The sequence below is a fragment of the Hyla sarda genome, chromosome 1 (genome assembly GCF_029499605.1).
Source record: "Hyla sarda isolate aHylSar1 chromosome 1, aHylSar1.hap1, whole genome shotgun sequence".
NCBI classification, from domain to species: domain Eukaryota; kingdom Metazoa; phylum Chordata; class Amphibia; order Anura; family Hylidae; genus Hyla; species Hyla sarda.
The window spans coordinates 239,949,568-239,971,144 of NC_079189.1; the positions used below are offsets into that span (position 1 = coordinate 239,949,568).

The following is a 21,577-nucleotide window of genomic DNA, read 5'->3' on the forward strand; positions in this document are numbered from 1 at the left end:
TTTTGCGTTTATGTCAGAACTGCTCTAAAATCCGCCACCCCTGTGGAAATCACCAATTAAGGCCTCAAATGTACATGGTGCGCTCTCACTCCTGAGCCTTGTTGTGCGCCCGCAGAGCATTTTTCGCCCACATATGGAGTATTTCCGTATTCAGGAGAAATTGCGTTACACATTTCAGTTAGGTTTTGTTACCTACTTGAGTATTTTCAAACCATTGTGCCTCCAGCTGTGGCAAAACTACAACTCCCAGCATGTACTGATCGCCGAAGGGCATGCTGGGAGATGTAGTTATACAATAGCTGGAGGTACGCAACTACAACTCCCAGCATGGCGAGACAGTCATTTGCTGTTTGTGCATGCTGGGAGTTGTAGTTTTGCAGGATTTAAGAGGCCACGGTTAAGAAACCAAACAGTGATCTCCAAACTGTGACCCTCCAGATGTTGAAAAACTACAAATCCCAGCATGCCCAAACAGCTGTCTGGGATTTGTAGTTTTGCAACATCTGAAGGGCTACAGTTTAGAGACCACTGTATAGTGGTCTCCAAACTGTAGCCCTCCAGATGTTGCTAGGCAACAACTCCCGGTCTTCCGTGGGGTCGCGCACCAGGGAGCCACATCTCATCGTTGCCCGCCATCGATCGCCGATGGCGACTTCCGGCGCTGTCACCACCAGTTCCCCCGCTCTGCCCCGACAACAGTCATTGGGCAGACGGGGAACCAAACTTTAACTCTCCCCCGATCTGCCATTGGTCAGTCCCTTCTACAGGTACGCCCTGGGTCCTTGAGGGGTTAAAGGGGTACTCTGGTGGAAATAGTTTTTTTTATATATGTATTTACTTCTATTAAAAAATCTTAATCCTTCCAGTACTTATTAGTGGCTGTATACTACAGAGGAAATTATTTTCTTTTTGAATTTCTTTTCTGTCTGACCACAGTGCTCTCTGCTGACACCTCTGTCCATGTCAGGAATTGATCAAAGCAGGAGAAAATCCCCATAGCAAACATATGCTGCTCTGGACAGTTCCCAAAATGGACAGAGGTGTCAGCAGAGAGCACTGAAATCCTAAAAAAAAAAAATTTTAAAAATAAATAAATAAATAAGAGAATTTCCTCTGTAGTATTCAGCCGCTAAAGTACTGGAAGGATTAAGAATTTTTTATAGAAGTACTTTACAAATCTGTTTATCTTTCTGGCACCAGTTGATTTAACCCCACAACACAGGACGTAAATGTACGTCCTGGTGCGGTGGTACTGAACTCACCAGGACATACATTTACGTCCTATACATGACCGCGAGCATCAGAGCGATGCTCGGTCATGCGCGGCAGTTCCCGGCTGCTGATAGCAAGCAGCCAGGGACCCACCGGTAAAGGCCAACATCCGTGATTATGCGGATGTCTGCCATTAACCTCTCAGATGCCGTGATCACAGATCACGCCATCTACGGTAGTGCTGTCAGAAAAATACATGATCGGATTGCCCGCATCGCCGCTGCGGGGATCCGATCATCTGTAATGGTGTACAGAGGTCCCTTCACCTGCCTCCATCCGTCTTCCGGCGTTTTCTGCTCTGGTCTGAGATTGAGCAGAAGATCGCCGATAACACTGATCAGTGCTATGCCCTATGCATAGCACTGAACAGTATTAGCAATCAAATGATTGCTATAAATAGTCCCCTATGGGGAAAAAAAAAAATCCCCTCCCCCAATAAAAATGCAAATTGTCCCTTTTTCCCCCCCATTTTACCACCAAAAAGTGTAAAAAATATATATTTTAATAAACCTATTTGATATCGCCACATGCGTAAATATCCGAACTACTAAAATATAATGTTAATTACCCCGTACAGTGAACTGAATGTAATAATAAAAAAAGCAGCATTTTTGGACCATTTTTTTTTTAACATTTTATTCCAAAATAAATAAAAAATGTATTAAGTTTTATAAATGCAAATGTGGTATAAAAAAAAAAAAGCGGAAAAAATTAGCTCTCATACAGCCACTTATATGGAAAAATGAAAGTTATTATAAGTCAGCATAATAGAGGGATTTTAAATGCACTCATTTGGTTAAAAAGTTTGCGATTTTTTTCAGCGGTACAATAATAGAACTGTATGTAGACAGGGGTATCATTTTAATTGTATTGACAAAGAAAATATGTCTATTTTACTGTAAAGTGTTCAGCATGAAAACGAAACCTTCCAAAATTGAAGTTTTCTTTTCAATTTCCCCACACAAATAGTATTTTATATTTTTCTCCACTAGTGGTATACAGTGGTCCCTCAACATATGATATTAATTGGTTCCAGGAGAACCATCATATGTTGAAACCATCATATGTCGAGTACATATGTCTATGTAAAAATGGTAATTGGTTCTGGGGCCTCGGAACCATTGTATGTTGAATACATATCTCTATGGGAAACTGCTACCGTATATACTCGAGTATAAGCCGAGTTTTTCAGCACGATTTTTCGTGCTGAAAACACCCCCCTCGGCTTATACTCGAGTGAACTCCCCCACCCGCAGTGGTCTTCAACCTGCGGACTTCCAGAGGTTTCAAAACTACAACTCCCAGCAAGCCAGGGCAGCCATCGGCTATCCGGGCTTGCTGGGAGTTGTAGTTTTGAAACCTCCGGAGGTCCGCAGGTTGAAGACCACTGCGGCCTTCAACATCATCCAGCCCCCTCTCACCCCCTTTAGTTCTGAATACTCACCTCCGCTCGGCGCTGGTCCGGTCCTGCAGGGCTGTCCGGAGAGGAGGTGGTCCGGTGAGGAGGTGGTCCGGGCTGCTATCTTCACCGGGGAGGCCTCTTCTAAGCGCTTCGGGCCCGGCCTCAGAATAGTCACGTTGCCTTAACAACGACGCAGATGCGTCGTTGTCAAGGCAACGGCTCTATTCCGGGCCGGAAGCGCGGAGAAGAGGCGCCCCCGGTGAAGATAGCAGCCCGGACCACCTCCTCACCGGACCACCTCCTTACCGGACAGCCCTGCAGGACCGGACCAGCGCCGAGCGGAGGTGAGTACTCAGAACTAAAGGGGGTGAGAGGGGGCTGGATGATGTTGAAGGCCGCAGTGGTCTTCAACCTGCGGACCTCCGGAGGTTTCAAAACTACAACTCCCAGCAAGCCCGGACAGCCGATGGCTGCCCGGGCTTGCTGGGAGTTGTAGTTTTGAAACCTCTGGAGGTCCGCATGTTGAAGGCCGCAGTGGTCTTCAACCTGCGGACCTCCGGAGGTTTCAAAACTACAACTCCCAGCAAGCCCGGACAGCCGATGGCTGCCCGGGCTTGCTGGGAGTTGTAGTTTTGAAACCTCTGGAGGTCCGCATGTTGAAGGCCGCAGTGGTCTTCAACCTGCGGACCTCCGGAGGTTTCAAAACTACAACTCCCAGCAAGCCCGGACAGCCGATGGCTGCCCGGGCTTGCTGGGAGTTGTAGTTTTGAAACCTCTGGAGGTCCGCAGGTTGAAGACCACTGAGGGCGAATGATGAGAAGAGGATGATGAAGGGGGGGGGGTGTGGGGATGATGGGGGGGGTGTGGGGATGATGAAGGGGGGGGGGGTGTGGGATGATTACAAGGGGATGATGAAGGGGGGATGTGTGGGATGATGACAAGGGGATGATGAAGGGGGGATGTGTGGGATGATAAGGGGATGTGTGGGATGATGACAAGGGGATGATGAAGGGGGATGTGTGGGATAAGGGGATGTGTGGGATGATGACAAGGGGATGATGAAGGGGGGATGTGTGGGATGATAAGGGGATGTGTGGGATGATGACAAGGGGATGATGAAGGGGGGATGTGTGGGATGATAAGGGGATGTGTGGGATGATGACAAGGGGATGATGAAGGGGGGATGTGTGGGATGATGACAAGGGGATGATGAGGATGTTAATGACGGGTCTGGATGATGACAGGGGGGGGATGAGGTATTTCCCACCCTAGGCTTATACTCGAGTCAATAACTTTTCCTGGGATTTTGGGTTGAAATTAGGGGTCTCGGCTTATACTCGGGTCGGCTTATACTCGAGTATATACGGTAATTGGTTCTGGGATGACCGTTGTATGTGGAGTGTATGGGGAGTGTTTAACAAACCAGGGTGCCTCCAGCTGTTGCACAACTACAACTCCCAGCATGCATGTACAGCCATTGACTGTCTGGGCATGCTGGGAGTTATAGATTTGCAACAGCTGGAGGCACACTGATAGGGAAACATTGATGTATGGGGTGTATAGTGTGTATATGTATTGTATGTGATGTGTGACATCGCATACAGTACTGTACAGTTCTTTAAATACCTTCAGGGGGGACAGAATGTCCTCCATTATGATCCTGCCGACTACAGCTCTATAGGAAAGGAAGGGGAGGGCAGCCAGCAGCTCATTGGATGCCTGCAGCAAGATGCTGCAGGCTATTGGCTATGGCTGCACGGGGGGGGGGGGGGGGGCTTACACGGAGCTCACAGTGGAAGCCTGCGTGAGTTAGCAGGACAGCATGTGAGTAACAGGAGGCAGAACGGGGCACACGGGGCACATTAAACCACTATCTGTCAGTTGCTGAAGTTGTCAGCGCTGTTTGTACGATGGCCCCGACACACAGCAGCATCATATGTCAATGCTGCCTTCAACATACGATGGGCTTTGAGAGGCCATCATATGTTGAAATGATCATATGTCGGGGCCATGATAAGTCGGGGGGTCACTGTAATATAGTATGTGGGTATAGGTTATACAATATGAATGATCTTGGATTGTTTACCTATTATAAGTAAACAATGTTACAGTGCTCATACACTGACACTCATATGGCTGACCACTATTACTCCCAAATACACACTCTGCTGAGCACAGAAAGCTTTTCATTGGGGAGAGGGTAATACGTCCCTGTGACCTCTTGCAGTGGCTGATCTCCTATGAATACAAATGATTGGACATTTTGAAAGCCAACATGCCTGAGACTTATGCCTCCAAGTTTGTGGATATCTGCCTGTGGATATAGTCGGCATATTCAGTTTTCATGTGTAAATTCCGGGAAAATAAATTAAAAAAAAATGTATGATTATTGCACTATACGGTAGCCATACACATTGGCAGAATGTCAGTCAACCCTGCCTGTTATCTTATGTACATTGGGACACGCAAACTGTAACCCAATGGCAGATGTCAGGGGAGAGAAGACTTTGCTCCTATGTATATGGACCCCCTTACAATTATAGCCAGCTAGAAAAGTTATGATTTAGTGTGAAAACAAGACCCAAGCCCTAAGGACAGTTGTGTGTTATGTGACTTGGTGGACAATTTATAAATGATCTCTAAGAGAAAACACTAGTCTTCAGCGAGTGCACATGCATCTGGCATATGGGTTGTCATGGAGCTCAGTGAACTGCCTAAATCTAAAAATACTTCTGAGACAGCACAATATCACATTTATTCTAAGTAAGGAGCGATTCAAGCCGAGGACAGGCACGTATTATCTGACTGTTCAAGAGGCTACGCAACTAGATTGCTCTTCTGAGCAGGATTAGTAAAACAGCCTCCAAGTTCCCCTACCAAGGCAGGACATACCAAGGTGCCAGAAGGAGATGAATATACTTCTAGTACCTACAAGATTCTCTTCCACACAAATCTGTAGCTAGTCAGCAACATAACTGTCAACTCCTTTATTATGGAATTCTACCACATCTTGAGGGGCGGTGACAGGCACCCTCTGTACAATGCAGCACTTCAGAGAAGTCAAAGCTGGGATCAGGCTATCAAGTCAAGGAAGATGACTCTTGGCAAGCCTTTTCCCACCCAGTTAGTCTTTGTATACATAAATAGAAAAAACGGCCTGACAAGCCTGGTAGAGCAGAGCTTACATAACTGGTTTCCTAATACACACATAGGGGAGACTTGTTCACCAGGCCCAATGGCAGTAATGCAGAGAGAAGCTGGTGGAGAGCCATCCTCCTTGACTACATACCCTGATCTTACCTCCAGTGCTCAAGAAATTCTACTCCACTATAAGGAAAGAGCCTATGGCTGGTTCATGCAGCATGACATGGCAGACAGTTTCCCTTAAGGCCCCAGGAAAAGCTCCTGTTTAATAGACATTTTGTCTACTCACAATTGCTGTAAGCCCAGGGCCAAAATTGGAACGACAACTCACAGGGTTCACTCTTTCATGAACTGGAATAGAGATGAGCGAACTTACAGTAAATTCGATTAGTCACGAACTTCATGGCTCGGCAGTTGCTGACTTTAGCCTGCATAAATGAGTTCAGCTTTCAGGTGCTCCGCTGGGCTGGAGACTCTCTCCTAGGACTGTATCCACCTTTCCCAGCCCACCGGAGCACCTGAAAGCTGAACTAATTTATGCAGGCTAAAGTCAGCAACTGCCGAGCCATGAAGTTCGTGACTAATCGAATTTACTGTAAGTTCTCTCATCCCTAAACTGGAACCCTACATAATGGATCTAACAGCATCACCAGAAAGTAAAGGGGGGGGGGGGGGGGGGAGGGACTGTACTCACCTCTAAATCCACTGCCTGTGCCTGCAACAGTTACATCATTTACACAGGTCACGTGACAATGCAGCCAGAGCATACACTGCTCAAAATATAAATAGAGGGAACACTCCAAGTCAATCACACTTCTGTGAAATTACACTGTCCACTCAGGGAGCAACACTGATTGACAATTTCATATGCTGTGGTGAAAATGGGACAGACAACTGGTGGAAATTATAGGCAATTAGCAAGACACCCCCAATAAAGGAGTGGTTCTGCAGGTGGTGGCCACAGACCACTTCTCAGTTCCTATGCTTCCTGGCTGATGTTTTGGTCACTTGAATGCTGGCGATGCTTTCCCTCTAGTGGTAGCATGAGATGGAGTCTACAATCCACACAAGTGGCTTAGGTAGTTCAGCTCATCCAGGAAGGCACATCAATGTGAGCTGTGGCAAAAAGGTTTGCTGTGTCTGTCAGCGTAGTGTCCAGAGCATGGAGGCGCTACCAGGAGGCAGGCCAGTACATCAGGAGACGTGGAGGAGGCCGTAGGAGGGCAACAACCAAGCAGCAGGACCGCTACCTCCGCCTTTGTGCAAGGATGAGCAGGAGGAGCACTGCCAGAGCCCTGCAAAATGACCTCCAGCAGGCTAAAGATGTGCATGTGTCCACTCAGTCAGAAACCGACCCCATGAGGGTGGTATGAGGGCCTGACGTCCACAGGTGGGGGTTGTGCTTACAGCCCAACACTGCAGGACGTTTGGCATTTGCCAGAGAACACCAAGATCGGCAAATTCACCACTGGCGCCCTGTGCTCTTCACAGATGAAAGCAGGTTCACACTGAGCACGTGACAGACGTGAGTCTGGAGATGCCGTGGAGAACGTTCTGCTGCCTGCAACATCCTCCAGCATGACCGCTTTGGCAGTGGGTTAGTAATTTTGTGGGGTGGCATTTCTTTGGGGGGGTGCACATGGAGGGCTTTATTTCAGGTTTGAGAGGACATCCCTCAGGAGACCATCCGCCAACTCATCAGGAGCATGCCCAGGCATTGTTGGGAGGTCATACGGGCACGTGGAGGCCACACACACACTACTGAGCCTCATTTTGACTTGTTTTAAGGACATTACATCAAAGTTGGATCAGCCTGTTGTGTGGTTTTTCACTTTGATTTTGAGTGTGACTCAATATCCAGACCTCCACAGGTTGATAAAAAGTTTTTATATCTTCAGCCCCATAAGGAGGGCCTGTTTTTTGTGTAAGCTATGGTTTTAGGAGGAATCATTAGATTCCTCATACAGATCAATATAGTTCCCTAGAACTCCCTTGATCTGTGTGATCTGTGCTCAATTGGTTGAGCCCGCTTCAGCCAGGCTCAATCAAATGACCAGCCACAACCGCCCCCACCCCACTGGACTACCAGGGAGCATTTACATGTCCCATTAGACGATCTAACGGGTTAATAGCCGGCTGCATGTCGGCTATTAGCGGCAGCCCCCAGGTACAAGCATCAGCAAGAAGGCCACCATGTATACACGTCATTGGTCGTTTACAGATGAACCAGTTAAATGACGGACATCAGAGCAATCTCCGATGTCAGTCATTACCGGCAGATGTCAGTTGCTGATAGCAGCAGGTATCTTCCAGTTATGACGCGGACCCGATCAATTAGTTGCACCCCTATTTACATCTATTGTAGTTAAGGGGTTAAAGAAATTGTCCCACCAGTTAAAAGAAAACTTGTCCCATTGTGCATGCAATCTGAAGGCATGTTATAGAGCAGGATGACCTGAGTAGATTGATTTATAGCGTACAAAATGTTTCAGGATAACTTATTTATTAATGCAAATCTCTGCTTATTTTGGGCTTAGGAGATAAAGATAGCTGTGAATCACTGATTAGCACCGCCCACATGACTGATTACCCCAGAAAGAGCAGAGATTTATTGGAATAAATGACAGGTAATCATGAAACATTTTCCACAACACTATAGGATAGATTTATCTAACCTGTCCAGAGGAAAAGTTGCCAATAGCAACCGGAGCTCTAACTTTTCACAGGCTTTAGTTGCTATGGGCATCTCAGCAACTTTTCGACAGGTCTTGCTAAATCTCCCCCCTATATATCAATCTTAGCTCCTCCTACTCTAATATACTGGCTGCAGAATAGACTGCATGCCCCAATGTGACTGGTTCCCTTATTGATTTTGGGGCATTCACAATTTCAGTTGCAAATACTTAAAGGAAATCTGTCACCAGTGTCACCCGCACTAACCTGTCGGTACAGACAGGTAGTGCAGGTGACACTGATGTCAAGGGTACTTACCTTGTCCCATTCTGTGCAGGGGATCTCCGGTAATCTCCTATGTTAACTTCAGCTCTGGCCCTGCTTGGGGAACGGGCAGAGCTTAGTGATGTCACCGCTGCTGTTCTTCAGCAACGGGACCCAGCAGAGGTGACTTCACTAAGCTCCGCCCAAGCCACTGCTGCTCTCTGCTGGGTCTCGGGTCCTGGGAACAGCAGCGGTGACGTCACTAAGCTCCGCCCATGCACCAAACCGCTGCTGCTCTCTGCTGGATCTCGCAGCACCGATGAAATCAGTAAGTTCCGCCCATGCCCCAAGCCAGGTGCCCGGAGCGGTGCAAACGTAGGAGATTACCAGAGATCCCCGCACGGAACGGGACAAGGCGAGTACCATTGTCATCAGTGTCACCTGCAAAAAATTTGCCCTCATACCGCCCAGTATACAGAAAAATAAGAAAAACATTATAGTGGTCAGAAGATCATTTTAAACATACTAATTTTGGTGCATATAGTTATAATTATTTATTAAAGTAGTAATATAAAATAAAAAAACCTATATAACATAGCGACACTAGTATCTATGCTTAAGGGGTGGGTACAACCTGATAGTGACATACCTTGGCTACATCTTGAACAGTCCTTAGCATCACCTTATATGTTGAAGGATCTACTATACTTATCGTTTTGGAACTTACCTTTACTGGGTCCAACGGTGACAGCAGCACTTTGGGCATGGCATTCATTTCACAAAATATCTGACTGGTACCATACCCAATATCTCATGTCTTTCATTAACCCTCATTCAAGCATTACTACCACAAACTGACGAGTGGTTGGATAGCAAGTGGTATAGCTTCAATAGCAGATATTTTTCTCAACAATACACTATTACCCTTCCAGGACATTTGTACTAATTTCTCCCTAGCTGCTACTGACTTCTTTACTTACAAATACGCCATTTATTGCAGGGGATGTCATTGTCGGGTCTCAGGATGGATAGACTTGCCTTCCTATATATAACACGGGCCCACAGGGGCCTTAAGCCCTTCTATAATGCCTTAATACACCATACCTCCTTTGTAAAATCCCACCCTTTTAGAAGCTGGGAGAGGGACCTACAATCCTCATTTACTGCAGAGGAATGGCAGGGAGCCTTTAAAATGTCACACTTATACTTAAAATGTTCTTCACATGTTGAGTCGGTTATGAAAACGACTTTGAGATGGTGTTACACCCCAGATCGTTTGGCCCTTATATACCCATCGATTTCTTATAACTGCTGGAGGGGCTGTGGTTGCAGAGGGTCTCTGCTGCATGTATTGTGGATGTGTCCTAGCATTCAACAGTACTGGTTGCAATGTAAGAGACTGTTGAGAGAAATATTCCCCTGGCCAACCTTATGGTCTCCCCAATTGGTACTCCTCTTGATAGGGGTGGATAATATTCCTCTAAAAGGAGGGGCATTGACTTGTAGAATATGTGCAATTGCTAAAACTGTATTACTCCGAAATTGGAAATCAGCCAGAGTCCCGAACTCAGAAGACCAACTTGTGGCAATTGGACTTACATGTACATATGAGAAAATTATTTATTTTGGGAAAGACACTTACCATAAATCTCTCTCTAAGTGGCACTACTGGCTGGTATCTCCGTACAGCCAGAAGACACAATCCAACTCTGTAGTGTGATACGACAACACTTACTAATAGGCCAGAAACAACTATATCTATGTACCGATAGAGAATACTATTATAATCATTCACAGCCTTGCAAAAGTTACTTTTCAGTATGATGTTGATCTAATAGTCCTTGTCATAATCATGATAAGATAATAAGTGATTATTCACCAATGTTGATTTCACTGTTTTAATGTTCTATTATTGTGTACTATTGTTACAGTATCACAACGGTTGCCAGGTATACGTGGCTTGTTTGTACTTTTTTGAAAAACCCAATAAAATTTCAACTTACGGCGGTTCCACGGTATATAATGGTATTTTCACCCCTCCTTCAATCATGTGACCGGTTAGCGCTGTTCTGTCCCCCCCCCCCCCCCCCCCCAAATTAATGATCAGCCCAGCAGGGCACTACTCACAGATGTCACGTTCAAGCACTGCCCTCCTCTTTGTTGGGGGGGGACGCTGGCGCTGGAACTCACTGTACGCCAGTGGTCTCCAATCTGCGGACCTCCAGTTGTTGCAAAACTACAACTCCCAGCATGCCACGTACAGCCAACGGGGAGGTCCGCAGGTTGGAGACCACTGCTGTCCGCTGTATCCCTATGCCCGGGCTGCAAAACAAAGAAAATAAACTTTAAACTCACCTACTGTTGGGGGCCACACGCTGGGGACTGGAACGCTGGACAGCCGTCAGCCTATCACCGTCCGGAGCGATGTCCCGTCCCTGCCAGTGATAGGCTGAGCCCACTGTCATGCAAGAAGCCGGCCAGAGCTACATCAGTATCACCCGCACTACAAGCCTGAGAGAGCACATGCGTCCTATCGAACAGGTGAGAGCACAGAGGAGTGCTATCAGACAAAAGAAAGCACAGGAGGAGTGCCAGCCCACCCTCACTTACTGGACTTTGTCCATGCTTGTGCTTCAGCTTGGATAAAGCCATGATTTCTATTAAAAAGGAAATAACATTTTCTTATGAAGTATATTAGAAATGTTTTACCAAGATGTAAAAAGTTTTTGTATCTGACAGTGCCCATTTAAGGAGGGCAAAAAAAACTGGAAAGCCTAATAGTGTACAAGCCATGTATAACCCTATTAAGGGGGTTCTGCGCACCTGGGCATTCAGCCTTGATGCTCAACAACAAAATTCAGATATTTAACGCGTGGAGACAGAAAATGACCTAGCATTGGCTGTGTAAGAGGATCATGCCACTGTGCAGCTGAGGTATGCTGTCGCCTATTATCGCCAGTAGGAGGCGGCATATAATGCCACACACAGAAGAGATAAGCGGAGCAACTCAGAGACCACGGAGCCGATTCCAAGAAGAAGCTTTATTTCATATGGCACAGGGGGAGGCAGGAGAGGGATCTGTGGGGGAGCAGAGGCTAACTGGCCACGGACCGTATCACGCTTCACAGGCGCCTGACAAAGTGCTTGTGAAGCATAATACGCAGAGCACACTGTCATATAAGGAGCCGGCCAGCTCCTTACATAACAGTGCGCTCAGCCTATCACCGGCCGAGGCAGGACATTGCTGCAGCTGGTGATAAGCTGACGGCTCTGTGACGTTCCCGTCCCCAGGAAGCAGCATGAAGATCGCAGCGGAGAACAGCGAGTCAGATACCGGAGCAACGTAGGAAGGAGAGTCAGTTTATTTTGTTTATTTTTGCAGCCCGGGCACAGGAATCTCTCAAATCAATCAGTACAGGAGTCCTTTATTAATCATTTCTAGCGCCGCGGCACGCAACTCATTCATTTAAAGTGCCAGCAGCTCACAGGAGGACAGGGGGAGGGAGAGCAGTACCTGCGGGTCACATGATTAGTTCCCCGATGTGGGGGGCAGCGCAGCGCTGCAGCTGATAATTCATTCATTCATTCATTTGAAGGGGAAGGGCCCGACCAGTATTGCGGTATAGGAAAAATTAATATCGTACAGTATAAAAAAAAAAAAAAACGTATTCGGTATGAACCTGTATATCGCCCAGCACTATTGTGCGCAGCTGCGAGATTTGGAATCAGGACTCTGCTTTTAGCCAACTGTGAATCATGTAGGGATAACCCCTTGGGGACCGGGCTACTTTGGACCTTAAAGACCAGAGCATTTTTTGCAATTCTGACCACTTTCACTTTAAGCATTAATATCTCTGGGATGCCTGTACTTATGAATTTGATTCCGAGATTGTTTTTTCGTGACAAATTCTACTTTGTTAGTGGTAAATTTTCGTTGACACTTGCATCATTTCTTGGTGAAAAATTTGAAAATTTAGCATTTTTCTAACTTTGAAGCTCTCTGCTTGTAAGGAAAATAGAATTCCAAATAAATTATATAATGATTCCCATATACAATATGTCCACTTTATATTTGCATCATAAAGTTTACGTGTTTTTACTTTTGAAAGACATCAGAGGGCTTCAAAGTTCAGCAGCAATTTTGCAACTTTTCAAGTAGATTTCAAAATCTAAATTTTTCAAGGACCAGTTCACTTTTGAAGTGAATTTGAGGGTCTTTGTTAGAAATTCCCCATATATGACCCCATTATAGAAACTGCACCCCTCAACGTATTCAAAATGATATTCAGAAAGTTTGTTAACCCTTTACGTGTTTCACAGGAATAGCAGCAAAGTGGAGGCAAAAATTCAAAATCTTCATTTTTTACACTAACATGTTCTGGTAGACTCATATATTTTTATTATTATTTTATTTTTTATTTTTTTTACAAGGGGGGGTAAAAGGAGAAAAAGCCCCCCAAAATATGTAACCCAATTTCTCTTGAGTAAGGAAATACATCATATGTGTATGTCAAGTGTTCGGCAGGCGCAGTAGAGGGCTCAGAAGAGAACAAGCGACTATGGGATTTTGGAGAGTGAGTTTTGCTGATATGGTTTTTGGGGGGCATGTCACGTTCAGGAAGCCCCTATGGTGCCTGAACAGCAAAAATCAAAAAAAAATAAAAAAATAAAAACACCCCACATGGTATACTATTTGGGAAACTACACCCCTCAAGGAACGTAACAAGTGGTACAGTGTGCCTTAACACCCCACAGGTGTTAGACGAATTTTTAATAAAGTTGGACGTGAAAATGAAAAATTTAAATTTTTTTTACTAAAATGCGGAAAAAGTACGGAGATACCCCATATGTGGCCCTAAACTGTTGCCTTGAAAAAATGACAGGGCCCTGTAGTGAGAGAGCGCCATGCGCATTTGAGGCCTAAATTAGGGATTAGTCTATGGCTGTCCGGCAATACTGGGAGTTGTAATATTGCAACAGCTGGAGGCTCCATTTTGGGGAAAAAACTGACGTACAAGACGTTTTTTTGCATTTTTATTGGGGGGGGGCGAAATGTAAGGGTGTAGTGTTTTAGTCTTTATTTAGGGTTAGTGTAGTGTTTGTAGGGTACATTGACAAGGGCGGGGGTTTACAGTGAGTTTCCCGCTGCGGCGGAAAATTTGCTGCATTGCAGTCTTCCTCCTAGTGTAGGTCACGTGGGTAGCGCCGCGCATGCGCCGTACACCCGGAAGCGGCGTTCTCCTGCATAGATAGATATGCAGGAGAATGCCGCTTCAGGGTGTACGGCGCGCGGCGCTACCCACGTGACCTACACCAGGAGGAAGACTGGGATGAGCCAGCCATGAATATTCATGAGCCGGGCAGCCGCTCCGCCCAGCGAAAATGACGTAAGCGAGTCCGTGCTGATGCTGCGGACCTCCCACTGAGTCCCAAGCCTGGGAATACCATATAACTAAAAATGAAGATATCTGGCGAACCGCTGCACAGTTTTTAATGAGGTAAGAAGCGTTTTAATCAGGATCACCCGCACTACAAGCCTGTGTAACAGATTTCCTTTAAGTACCAGGACGCAAGGGCGTATCCATACGCCCGTGGTCCCCCAACAGGTTAAAGAGTGCCTGTGACGAGCTTGATCATTATTTTAATCCTCACAGTTCACTCTACCATCATGATAAACCCCCCCCTGCCTTTTTATTTTTTTTTATTTTTCAAGTTTTCTACCTTAAAATATTGTGCTGTATCTTCTGCACACTCTCACTGAGCTCTACAGACTGAAAACGGGCACTCCCCAGCAGGCATGACAATCTGTCTGAAGCTCTCAGGGAGAACTTCCTCCCTTACTCTGTAGCACACGGCTGAGAGCAAATCAGTGTGAGACTGGCTGTGATTGGCTGAAACCGCAAAACCCCCAAAAATGATCTGATTCTTTGCTATGGACAACTGGGCAACTTCTCCTCTAGACAGATTTTGATAAATATAATCCTGCTTCCTAACAGTAAAACTCCCTACATAGTCTGACAGGCCTGTCAGTGTCATACTAAATACGGAGACCACTTATATGACTGAATAGGGACACAGCCCATTGTTAGTATGGGTAACAAAAGACAAATGTTCAGCTTTAAACCATGTAGCTTGCAGTCTATATCCATTACTACAGGATTCTCACCCCATCCCTTATGTACAGGTAACATACTAACACCACTATCAGGGCTGTGGAGTCGGTAGATAAATGTTCCCACTCTGAAGTTTTTTGTACTTCCGACTGACTCCTCTGTATTGATATGAAAATGTGTTTTATACATTCCTTGAAGGAAAGAAAGGCAACATACATGTCATTACCACAGGACTACTGGCTGGGAAGCCAACAGTCTACTGTATTGGACAGTTTGTGTGCTGATCTGCTGCTGAAGATAGGGCAGTGGGAGGATCCAAGAAGGGGCATTTATTATAAAACATGATTTCCCTAGTAGAATCCCATAGTCATGTTTAAAGTTTATAGGGGTACTCCGCCCCTAGACATCTTATACCCTATCCGAAGGATAGGGGATAAGATGTCAGATCGCCGGAGTCCCGCTGCTGGGGACCCCCGGGATCGCCGCTGCGGCACCGCGCTTTTATTACTACAGAGTGTTCGCTCTGTGCATAATGACGGGCGATACAGGGGCCGGAGCAGTGTGACGTCATGGCTCCGCCCCTCGTGACATCACATCCCGCCCTCTAATGCAAGTCTATGGCAGGGGTGACGACAGCCACACCCTCCCATAGACTTGTATTAGGGGGCGGGCCGTGACATCACAAGGGGCGGAGCCATGACATAACGATGCTCCGGCCCCTGTATCGCCCGTCATTACGCACAGAGCGAACTCTCTCTGTGTAGTAATAAAAGCGCGGTGCCGCAGCGGCGATCCCGGGGGTCCCCAGCAGCGGGACCCCGGCGATCTGACATCTTATCCCCTATCCTTTGGATAGGGGATAAGATGTCTAGGGGCGGAGTACCCCTTTAAGCTAACAATCGAGTTTACAAGTTTTTATAGCCTTAGCTGAATGGCAGCAGTTTTTCCAATGGTTTACAGCTTCAGTCTTGAACTATTGACTCTCCATTCCCTTCACTTATACAAGTGTCTCTAGTCCTGCAAAAAAACATATTTACTTAATTCCTTATCAGTGAGAGGCTAGGTTACCCATGGGTTCCCTGTAACAGCAGAATACAACACTATGGAAAGTATAAGTATTGGCGCTCCTAATTGTGCGTTGCGTGCCATATAGTGAAGCACATGAAGAGCATGCTACTTCACTTAACATGATCGTTTTGCGGTTACGTGATGCACTGATCTCTATTCTTACAGTAGAGAAGTCAATTATAAATTTGTGAATTGGGACATTTAAACTTGCTTTTTTTTGTTTTTTTATTCCAATCTAAATGTAGTAGGAGCATTGTTTGCCGACTACAGGTACCCAAAATTTCGTCTGACTCCAACTCCCCAGCCCTGACCACTATACTAGAATTGTATCTGGGATTTTGTAATCGATTAAGTGGAATAGTAAAGACCATGGGGGAGATCAAAACCTGTCTAGAGTAAAAGATGCTGAGTTGCCCATAGCAACCAGATTGCTTCTTTCATTTTTGAAAAGGCCTGTGAGAAATTAAAGAAGTGATGATTGGTTGCTATGGGCAACTCAGTATCTTTAACTTTGGACAGGTTTTGGGAAATCTCCCTCCGTGTGTGTGTGTGTGAATATATTTATTTATACACACATTTACAGGAGGGACAAGAGAAGATGCTCCAGCATCCCATTTAGAGCTGGGCGGTATGAGCAAAAACGTGTATCACTGTATTTTTGTAAGTCTATTTAACGGTATTCACCCACCATGTCTCCTGGGCACCGTTACTCTTCCAACACCCCCCCCCCCCCATGAATTATCAGCTGCGCTGTCCCCACATCATGTCACCGCAAGCGCTCCTCTGCACATCCTCCTACGAGTTGCGGGCCACTGGCGCTGGAAATCTGTACTGTACTACAAATAACTTTTCCAGGGCACTGGTACTGTCTTCACTGTCCTGCGCTGCAGTCTTCTTGTTGTTTCCTTGGGACAGAGCCGCCAGCCTATCATCGGCTGGGGCAGGACATTGCTGCGGCCAGTGATAGGCTGAGCGCACTGTCATGTATGAAACCGGCCTGCTCCTTACATGACAGTGGGTTCAGCCTATCAGCAGCCGAGGCAGGACATTGCTGCGGCCGGTGATAGGCCGACGGCTCAGTGACATTCCCATCCCCAGGACCGCGAGGCCGTTAACGGGGAATGTCGGAAGGCGAGTTAAGGTTTATTTTTGCAGCCTGGGCAACGTTATTTGTAGTACAGTACAGATTTCTAGCGCCGGTGGCCCGCAACTCATAGGAGGATGAGCAGAGGAGCGCTTGCGGGTGACATGATGTGGGTATAATTCATTGGGGGGAGGGGAGAAAGAAAAGCAGAACAGCGCTCGCGGGTCGCATATGATTAGTTCCCCGATGTGGGGACAGCGTGCTGCAGCGGATGATTCATTCGAGGAGGGGGGGGCCCCAACCAGTATTGCGGTATGGGCAAAAATTCATATCGTGCCCAGCACTAATCCCATTTACACCTGTTTCCCCTCAATGTTGCTGGTATGCAAATATATACTGTGCCAGGCCCACTGATTGTAATAGACAACTTAGTCTACTAGTGATATATCTTCAGTCTATATCTCATACGAATAGCAAAGAGAAAAAAAAGGGAACTTTAGGTCCATTAAACAGTATACTGGCATATGTTTTAGCTGATACCCCACCATTTACTGGCAACATACAACAAATACAGGCACTGCCACATAGCCTGAGTCAGGACCATCCTTTAGCAGTGTTTCCCAACCAGAGTGCCTGCAGCTGTTGCAAAACTACAACTCCCAGCATGCCTGGACAGCCTTCGGCTGTCCAGGCATGGTAGGAGTTGTAGTTTTGCAACAGCAGAGGCACCCTGGTTGGGAAACATTGCCTTAGCAACAGAGGCCAGAAGTGACCATCCAGTCATCGCAGGTATAGATCAGCACAAGATGACCACTACAGTAGTCAAGATGGTTTATCTGCAGTACTATGCTTAGAAAGGGCAGGGTGGATTCCAGAGAGGCCATTAACTCTGTAAGGTGGAGTCCTACACGTGCATTCCTGTCTAATACTATGAGGGTTCATACCAGGAATGGCCCAGCTGGTTGTGATCACAATAGGCTACAGATGAGGATCACTGATTTTGGGGGGGGCTATTCTGGGGGGTTAGATGTGCACATACATTTGGAGGACTTGAGAATGTCAGGCTGAGGCTGTGTACAGCACTGCGGGCTAGGGTGCAGTGCTCTCCTCAGACGGGACACAGGCGGCAGTGACGTATGGAGAGGCCCGTGTGCTGCAGTGCTGTACCCGGTAATAACCCCAAGTGAATGACTGTGCGGCTCCAGGCCCGCCTCACCTTCTCGCACAGGGTGCGCACTTGGCTCTCGTTCAGCTGCTTGCAGTCGTTGAGTTGTTCGATCCACTGGTCCAGCTCCTTGGTGAACGTCTTGTCCTCCATGTCCGGCAGCCCCGGGTCACACACAATACGACACGCTCCGTACGTCCCCTTCCGACTATCACATACACGCCGTCACACCCTCCTCTCCCAGCCGCCGGGGCCTCCACCGGACACTGCGTCGGTCACAGCTAGGGCTCACAGGAGGAAGAGGCCACCGCACCGCTGCGTCGTCGCTCCTTTCCTCCGTCTCATTCAATCTCGCCTTCACCCCCACAGCCGGGAGCGAGCACCGAGGAGGGGGCCGACAGCGGTTCCGCGCACGGAGACGCTAAACGGAACGAGGGGAGGGATAAAGGCCGCGTACGCGCTCACGGCTGCAAGATGGTAAACACCAAAGGAAGACGCATCGGCGGGAGCGCGCCCGCATTAGTACTTACAGCAAAGGAGAGCCGCGCTTTACGGATCTCGTTACTAGGGAGGGTATGACGCATGCGCACTGGAAAATAAGTAAGAGCTTTTTTTTTTTTTTTTTTTTTTTTTTGCATCTCTTTATTAAGGGTGAGAAAACGTTACAGCTTGTCTGAAGCGTTAGGCCTGTGTGTTCAGTGATCATAACCGCGCTAAGGCCAGAGAGGGCGGTTAGGCCCGAATCACACATGCCGTTATTGTAGCAATTTTTCATGTAGGGCTTTGAGCCAAACACATGAGTGAATCCAAAGGAGAGGATGAGTATCGGTCTTTTTGAACCAGCTCTTTTCTGTGGCTCAACAAAAACTTTATGTTTGATTCCAAGCCAAGGGATGGTTCACACATGCAGGTTGTGATGCGGTTTCTTCATACAGCCAAAGCCAGGAGAGGATTGTAAAATAGACATAGATTCTGCCCATAAACCTTCAGCCCCTTCATGACTCCCTCCTGGCTGTGGCTTCAAAAACTGCATCAAAATGGCATGTGTGAAAAGACCTTCATTTTGCCTAAAAAAAAACACCCAACAGCCGCATGGCGTTTTTCCGCACTGCGGCCAGATGTTAGCAGCGATTCAATAGGAAAACACCAAACCCACTTAGCGTTTGGCATTTTATCACCTGACCCCAGGGTTTTGCTGCAATCTATGGCGTATTGTTTTTTAAGCAAAAATGCCAGTTTCAGCATCCTCGGAGGGAAGGAGTGATGCATAGTATCCCTACTTCCCTCCGCAGCCATATAGCATTTTCCACTGCAGCATTACTGTGCTGGAAAAGATGTCCTGCATAGATCAGAACTCAGCTGTGCTCGCGGATACAGAGCCAAAGGGTGTCTGGGCATGCTGGGAGTTGTAGTTTTGCAACAGTTGGAGGCTCCCTGTTTGGGAAGACATTGCATTGTAGGCACTCTCCACAGCCAAAAATGTATTAACCCAAGTTTTGTGTTTTTTTTAGATCCGTGTATGCAGAGGATTACAGCAGATTCGGTTGACTACGGTGATGAACAGTAACAATGGTCCTCGCACCTTGGTAACGTCAGGCTGTTGCTGCTTGGTTGTTATCCGGCGGGGAAACCCTTGTTTTTTTTTTTTTAATTGATAATTAATTTATGGGATATTTTTTGTATCAGCCAGATACCAACTAAACAACAACAGCCTGACATTACCAGGGTGGGCGAGGACCCTTGTTACTGGCCCTCCCCAGCCTAAATAACGCCAGCCTGTTACCGCCTAGGCCCAGGAGCGCCATTTTGATGCTGTGAACCTGTTGGTACCAGCTCTTCCTGGTATTCCTGTGGCGGTGGGTACCGGGGTAATATTTGGGATTTAGTGCTAGCTGTTTTTGGGGCTTACGCCAAGCCCTGGCTTAGTAATGGATTCAGTCTATAAGACATCTTCCACTACTAAAGAACATGACACATTGGAAAAATTATTTTATTTAAAAAAAACAGCCCCCCACAGCCCTCGTTAGCCATTTTATAAAAAAAAAATAAAAAATCCAGTTCATCGCCATAATCCAAGGAATCCGCTCTAATCTTCTGCATACATGCATTTGAAACCAGAAGAAAAGAAAAAAAAAGCACACAAATGGGTTAGCACATTTGCAATGCCATCCCAAACAGGGAGCCTCCAATTTTTGCAAAACTACAACTCCCAGCATGCCCAGACATCCTGGCTGTGCAAGCATCCTGGGAGTTGTAGTTTAGCAACAGATGGAGTCTCCCTATCTGAGAAGAGACTGTCAGAAGGGTCTGTTCACATTATACAAAATGTACAATGTGAACAGAGCCTCACTATTACCCTCCTGGCTCCTGTCTATAGCTCCGCCACCTAATGACATCACTAGGGGAAGAGCTACACAGACCAGGAGCGTGGGAGGTAAGTGGATCTCGTTTTCTGTATATACTATATACAGCTATCTATAGATAGCTGTATGTACTGTATACCGCTTAAATGGGCTATACGAGCAGGGAGTCCTGTCAGTATAGTGACTAGTCTCCCGGCTACTGTATAGAATACATGTGTACACAATGCCCCCCTGTATACTATACGGCCAGGGGAGGCGAGTAGTGATGCTGTACATCATTTCTCACCTCCTTACACTCTGAGGACCGGGCGCTCAGCATCCGACCCACAGAGTGGTACCCTGAAAACAGGACAAAATGACTGCTGTGGCAGTTTTTCTGGCATTTTTTTTCAGGTGTGAAAAATAAAAAGTGGAAACCTAGCCTTACATGGGCAAATCTACAGACTTAGGCTAGTGTCTAAAGCTCTATTTATTGTTTCCGTTATTTTGACAGGGCTGTAGCGAAGAAAAAAAAAAACTGCTGATTGTGGTATTACAAGGGTTAAATGACCGACATCAGCATGATCACTGATGTTGGTCATTGACAGTGCCGGCTGCTGATCAGGCACAGTTTATGAAGCAAGCTCAGCTTCATAGTTATAACTCAGCTGCCATACATGTACCACGATTGCAAGGTCTACAGTGGGGATCAAAAGTTTGGGCTCCCCAGGTAAAAATTTATATTAATGTGCATAAAGACGCCAAGAAAAGATGGAAAATCTCCAAAAGGCATCAAATTACAGATTAGATATTCTTATAATATGTCAACAAAAGTTAGATTTTATTTCCATCATTTACACTTTCAAAATAACAGAAAACAAAAGAATGGCATCTGCAAATGTTTGGGCACCCTGCAGAATTTATAGCATGCAAAGCTGAGACCTGCCAGTGTCATGGATTGTTCTCAATCGTCATCTGGGAAGACCAGGTGATGTCAATCTCAAAGTTTTTAAATGCCCAGACTCATCTGACCTTGACCCAACAATCAGC

At 46.5% G+C, this 21,577-nt stretch overlaps 1 protein-coding gene and 1 long non-coding RNA gene across 2 annotated transcripts in view; one reads left to right on the forward strand and one right to left on the reverse strand.

Moving 5' to 3' along the window:
- Nucleotides 1-18,634, reverse strand: part of PPP2CB (protein phosphatase 2 catalytic subunit beta) — a 48,279-nt gene extending 29,645 nt beyond the window's left edge. Inside the window, exon 1 of the mRNA XM_056569425.1 lies at nucleotides 18,237-18,634. Within this exon, the coding sequence (XP_056425400.1) occupies nucleotides 18,237-18,338 (102 nt within the window). The 5' untranslated portion in view covers nucleotides 18,339-18,634. The remainder of the gene's footprint in view (nucleotides 1-18,236) is intronic.
- Nucleotides 18,635-18,686: 52 nt separating this feature from the next.
- LOC130367055 (uncharacterized) overlaps nucleotides 18,687-21,577 on the forward strand; it is a 66,522-nt gene continuing 63,631 nt past the window's right edge. Inside the window, exon 1 of the long non-coding RNA XR_008892062.1 lies at nucleotides 18,687-18,785. This is a non-coding gene — a long non-coding RNA (uncharacterized LOC130367055). The remainder of the gene's footprint in view (nucleotides 18,786-21,577) is intronic.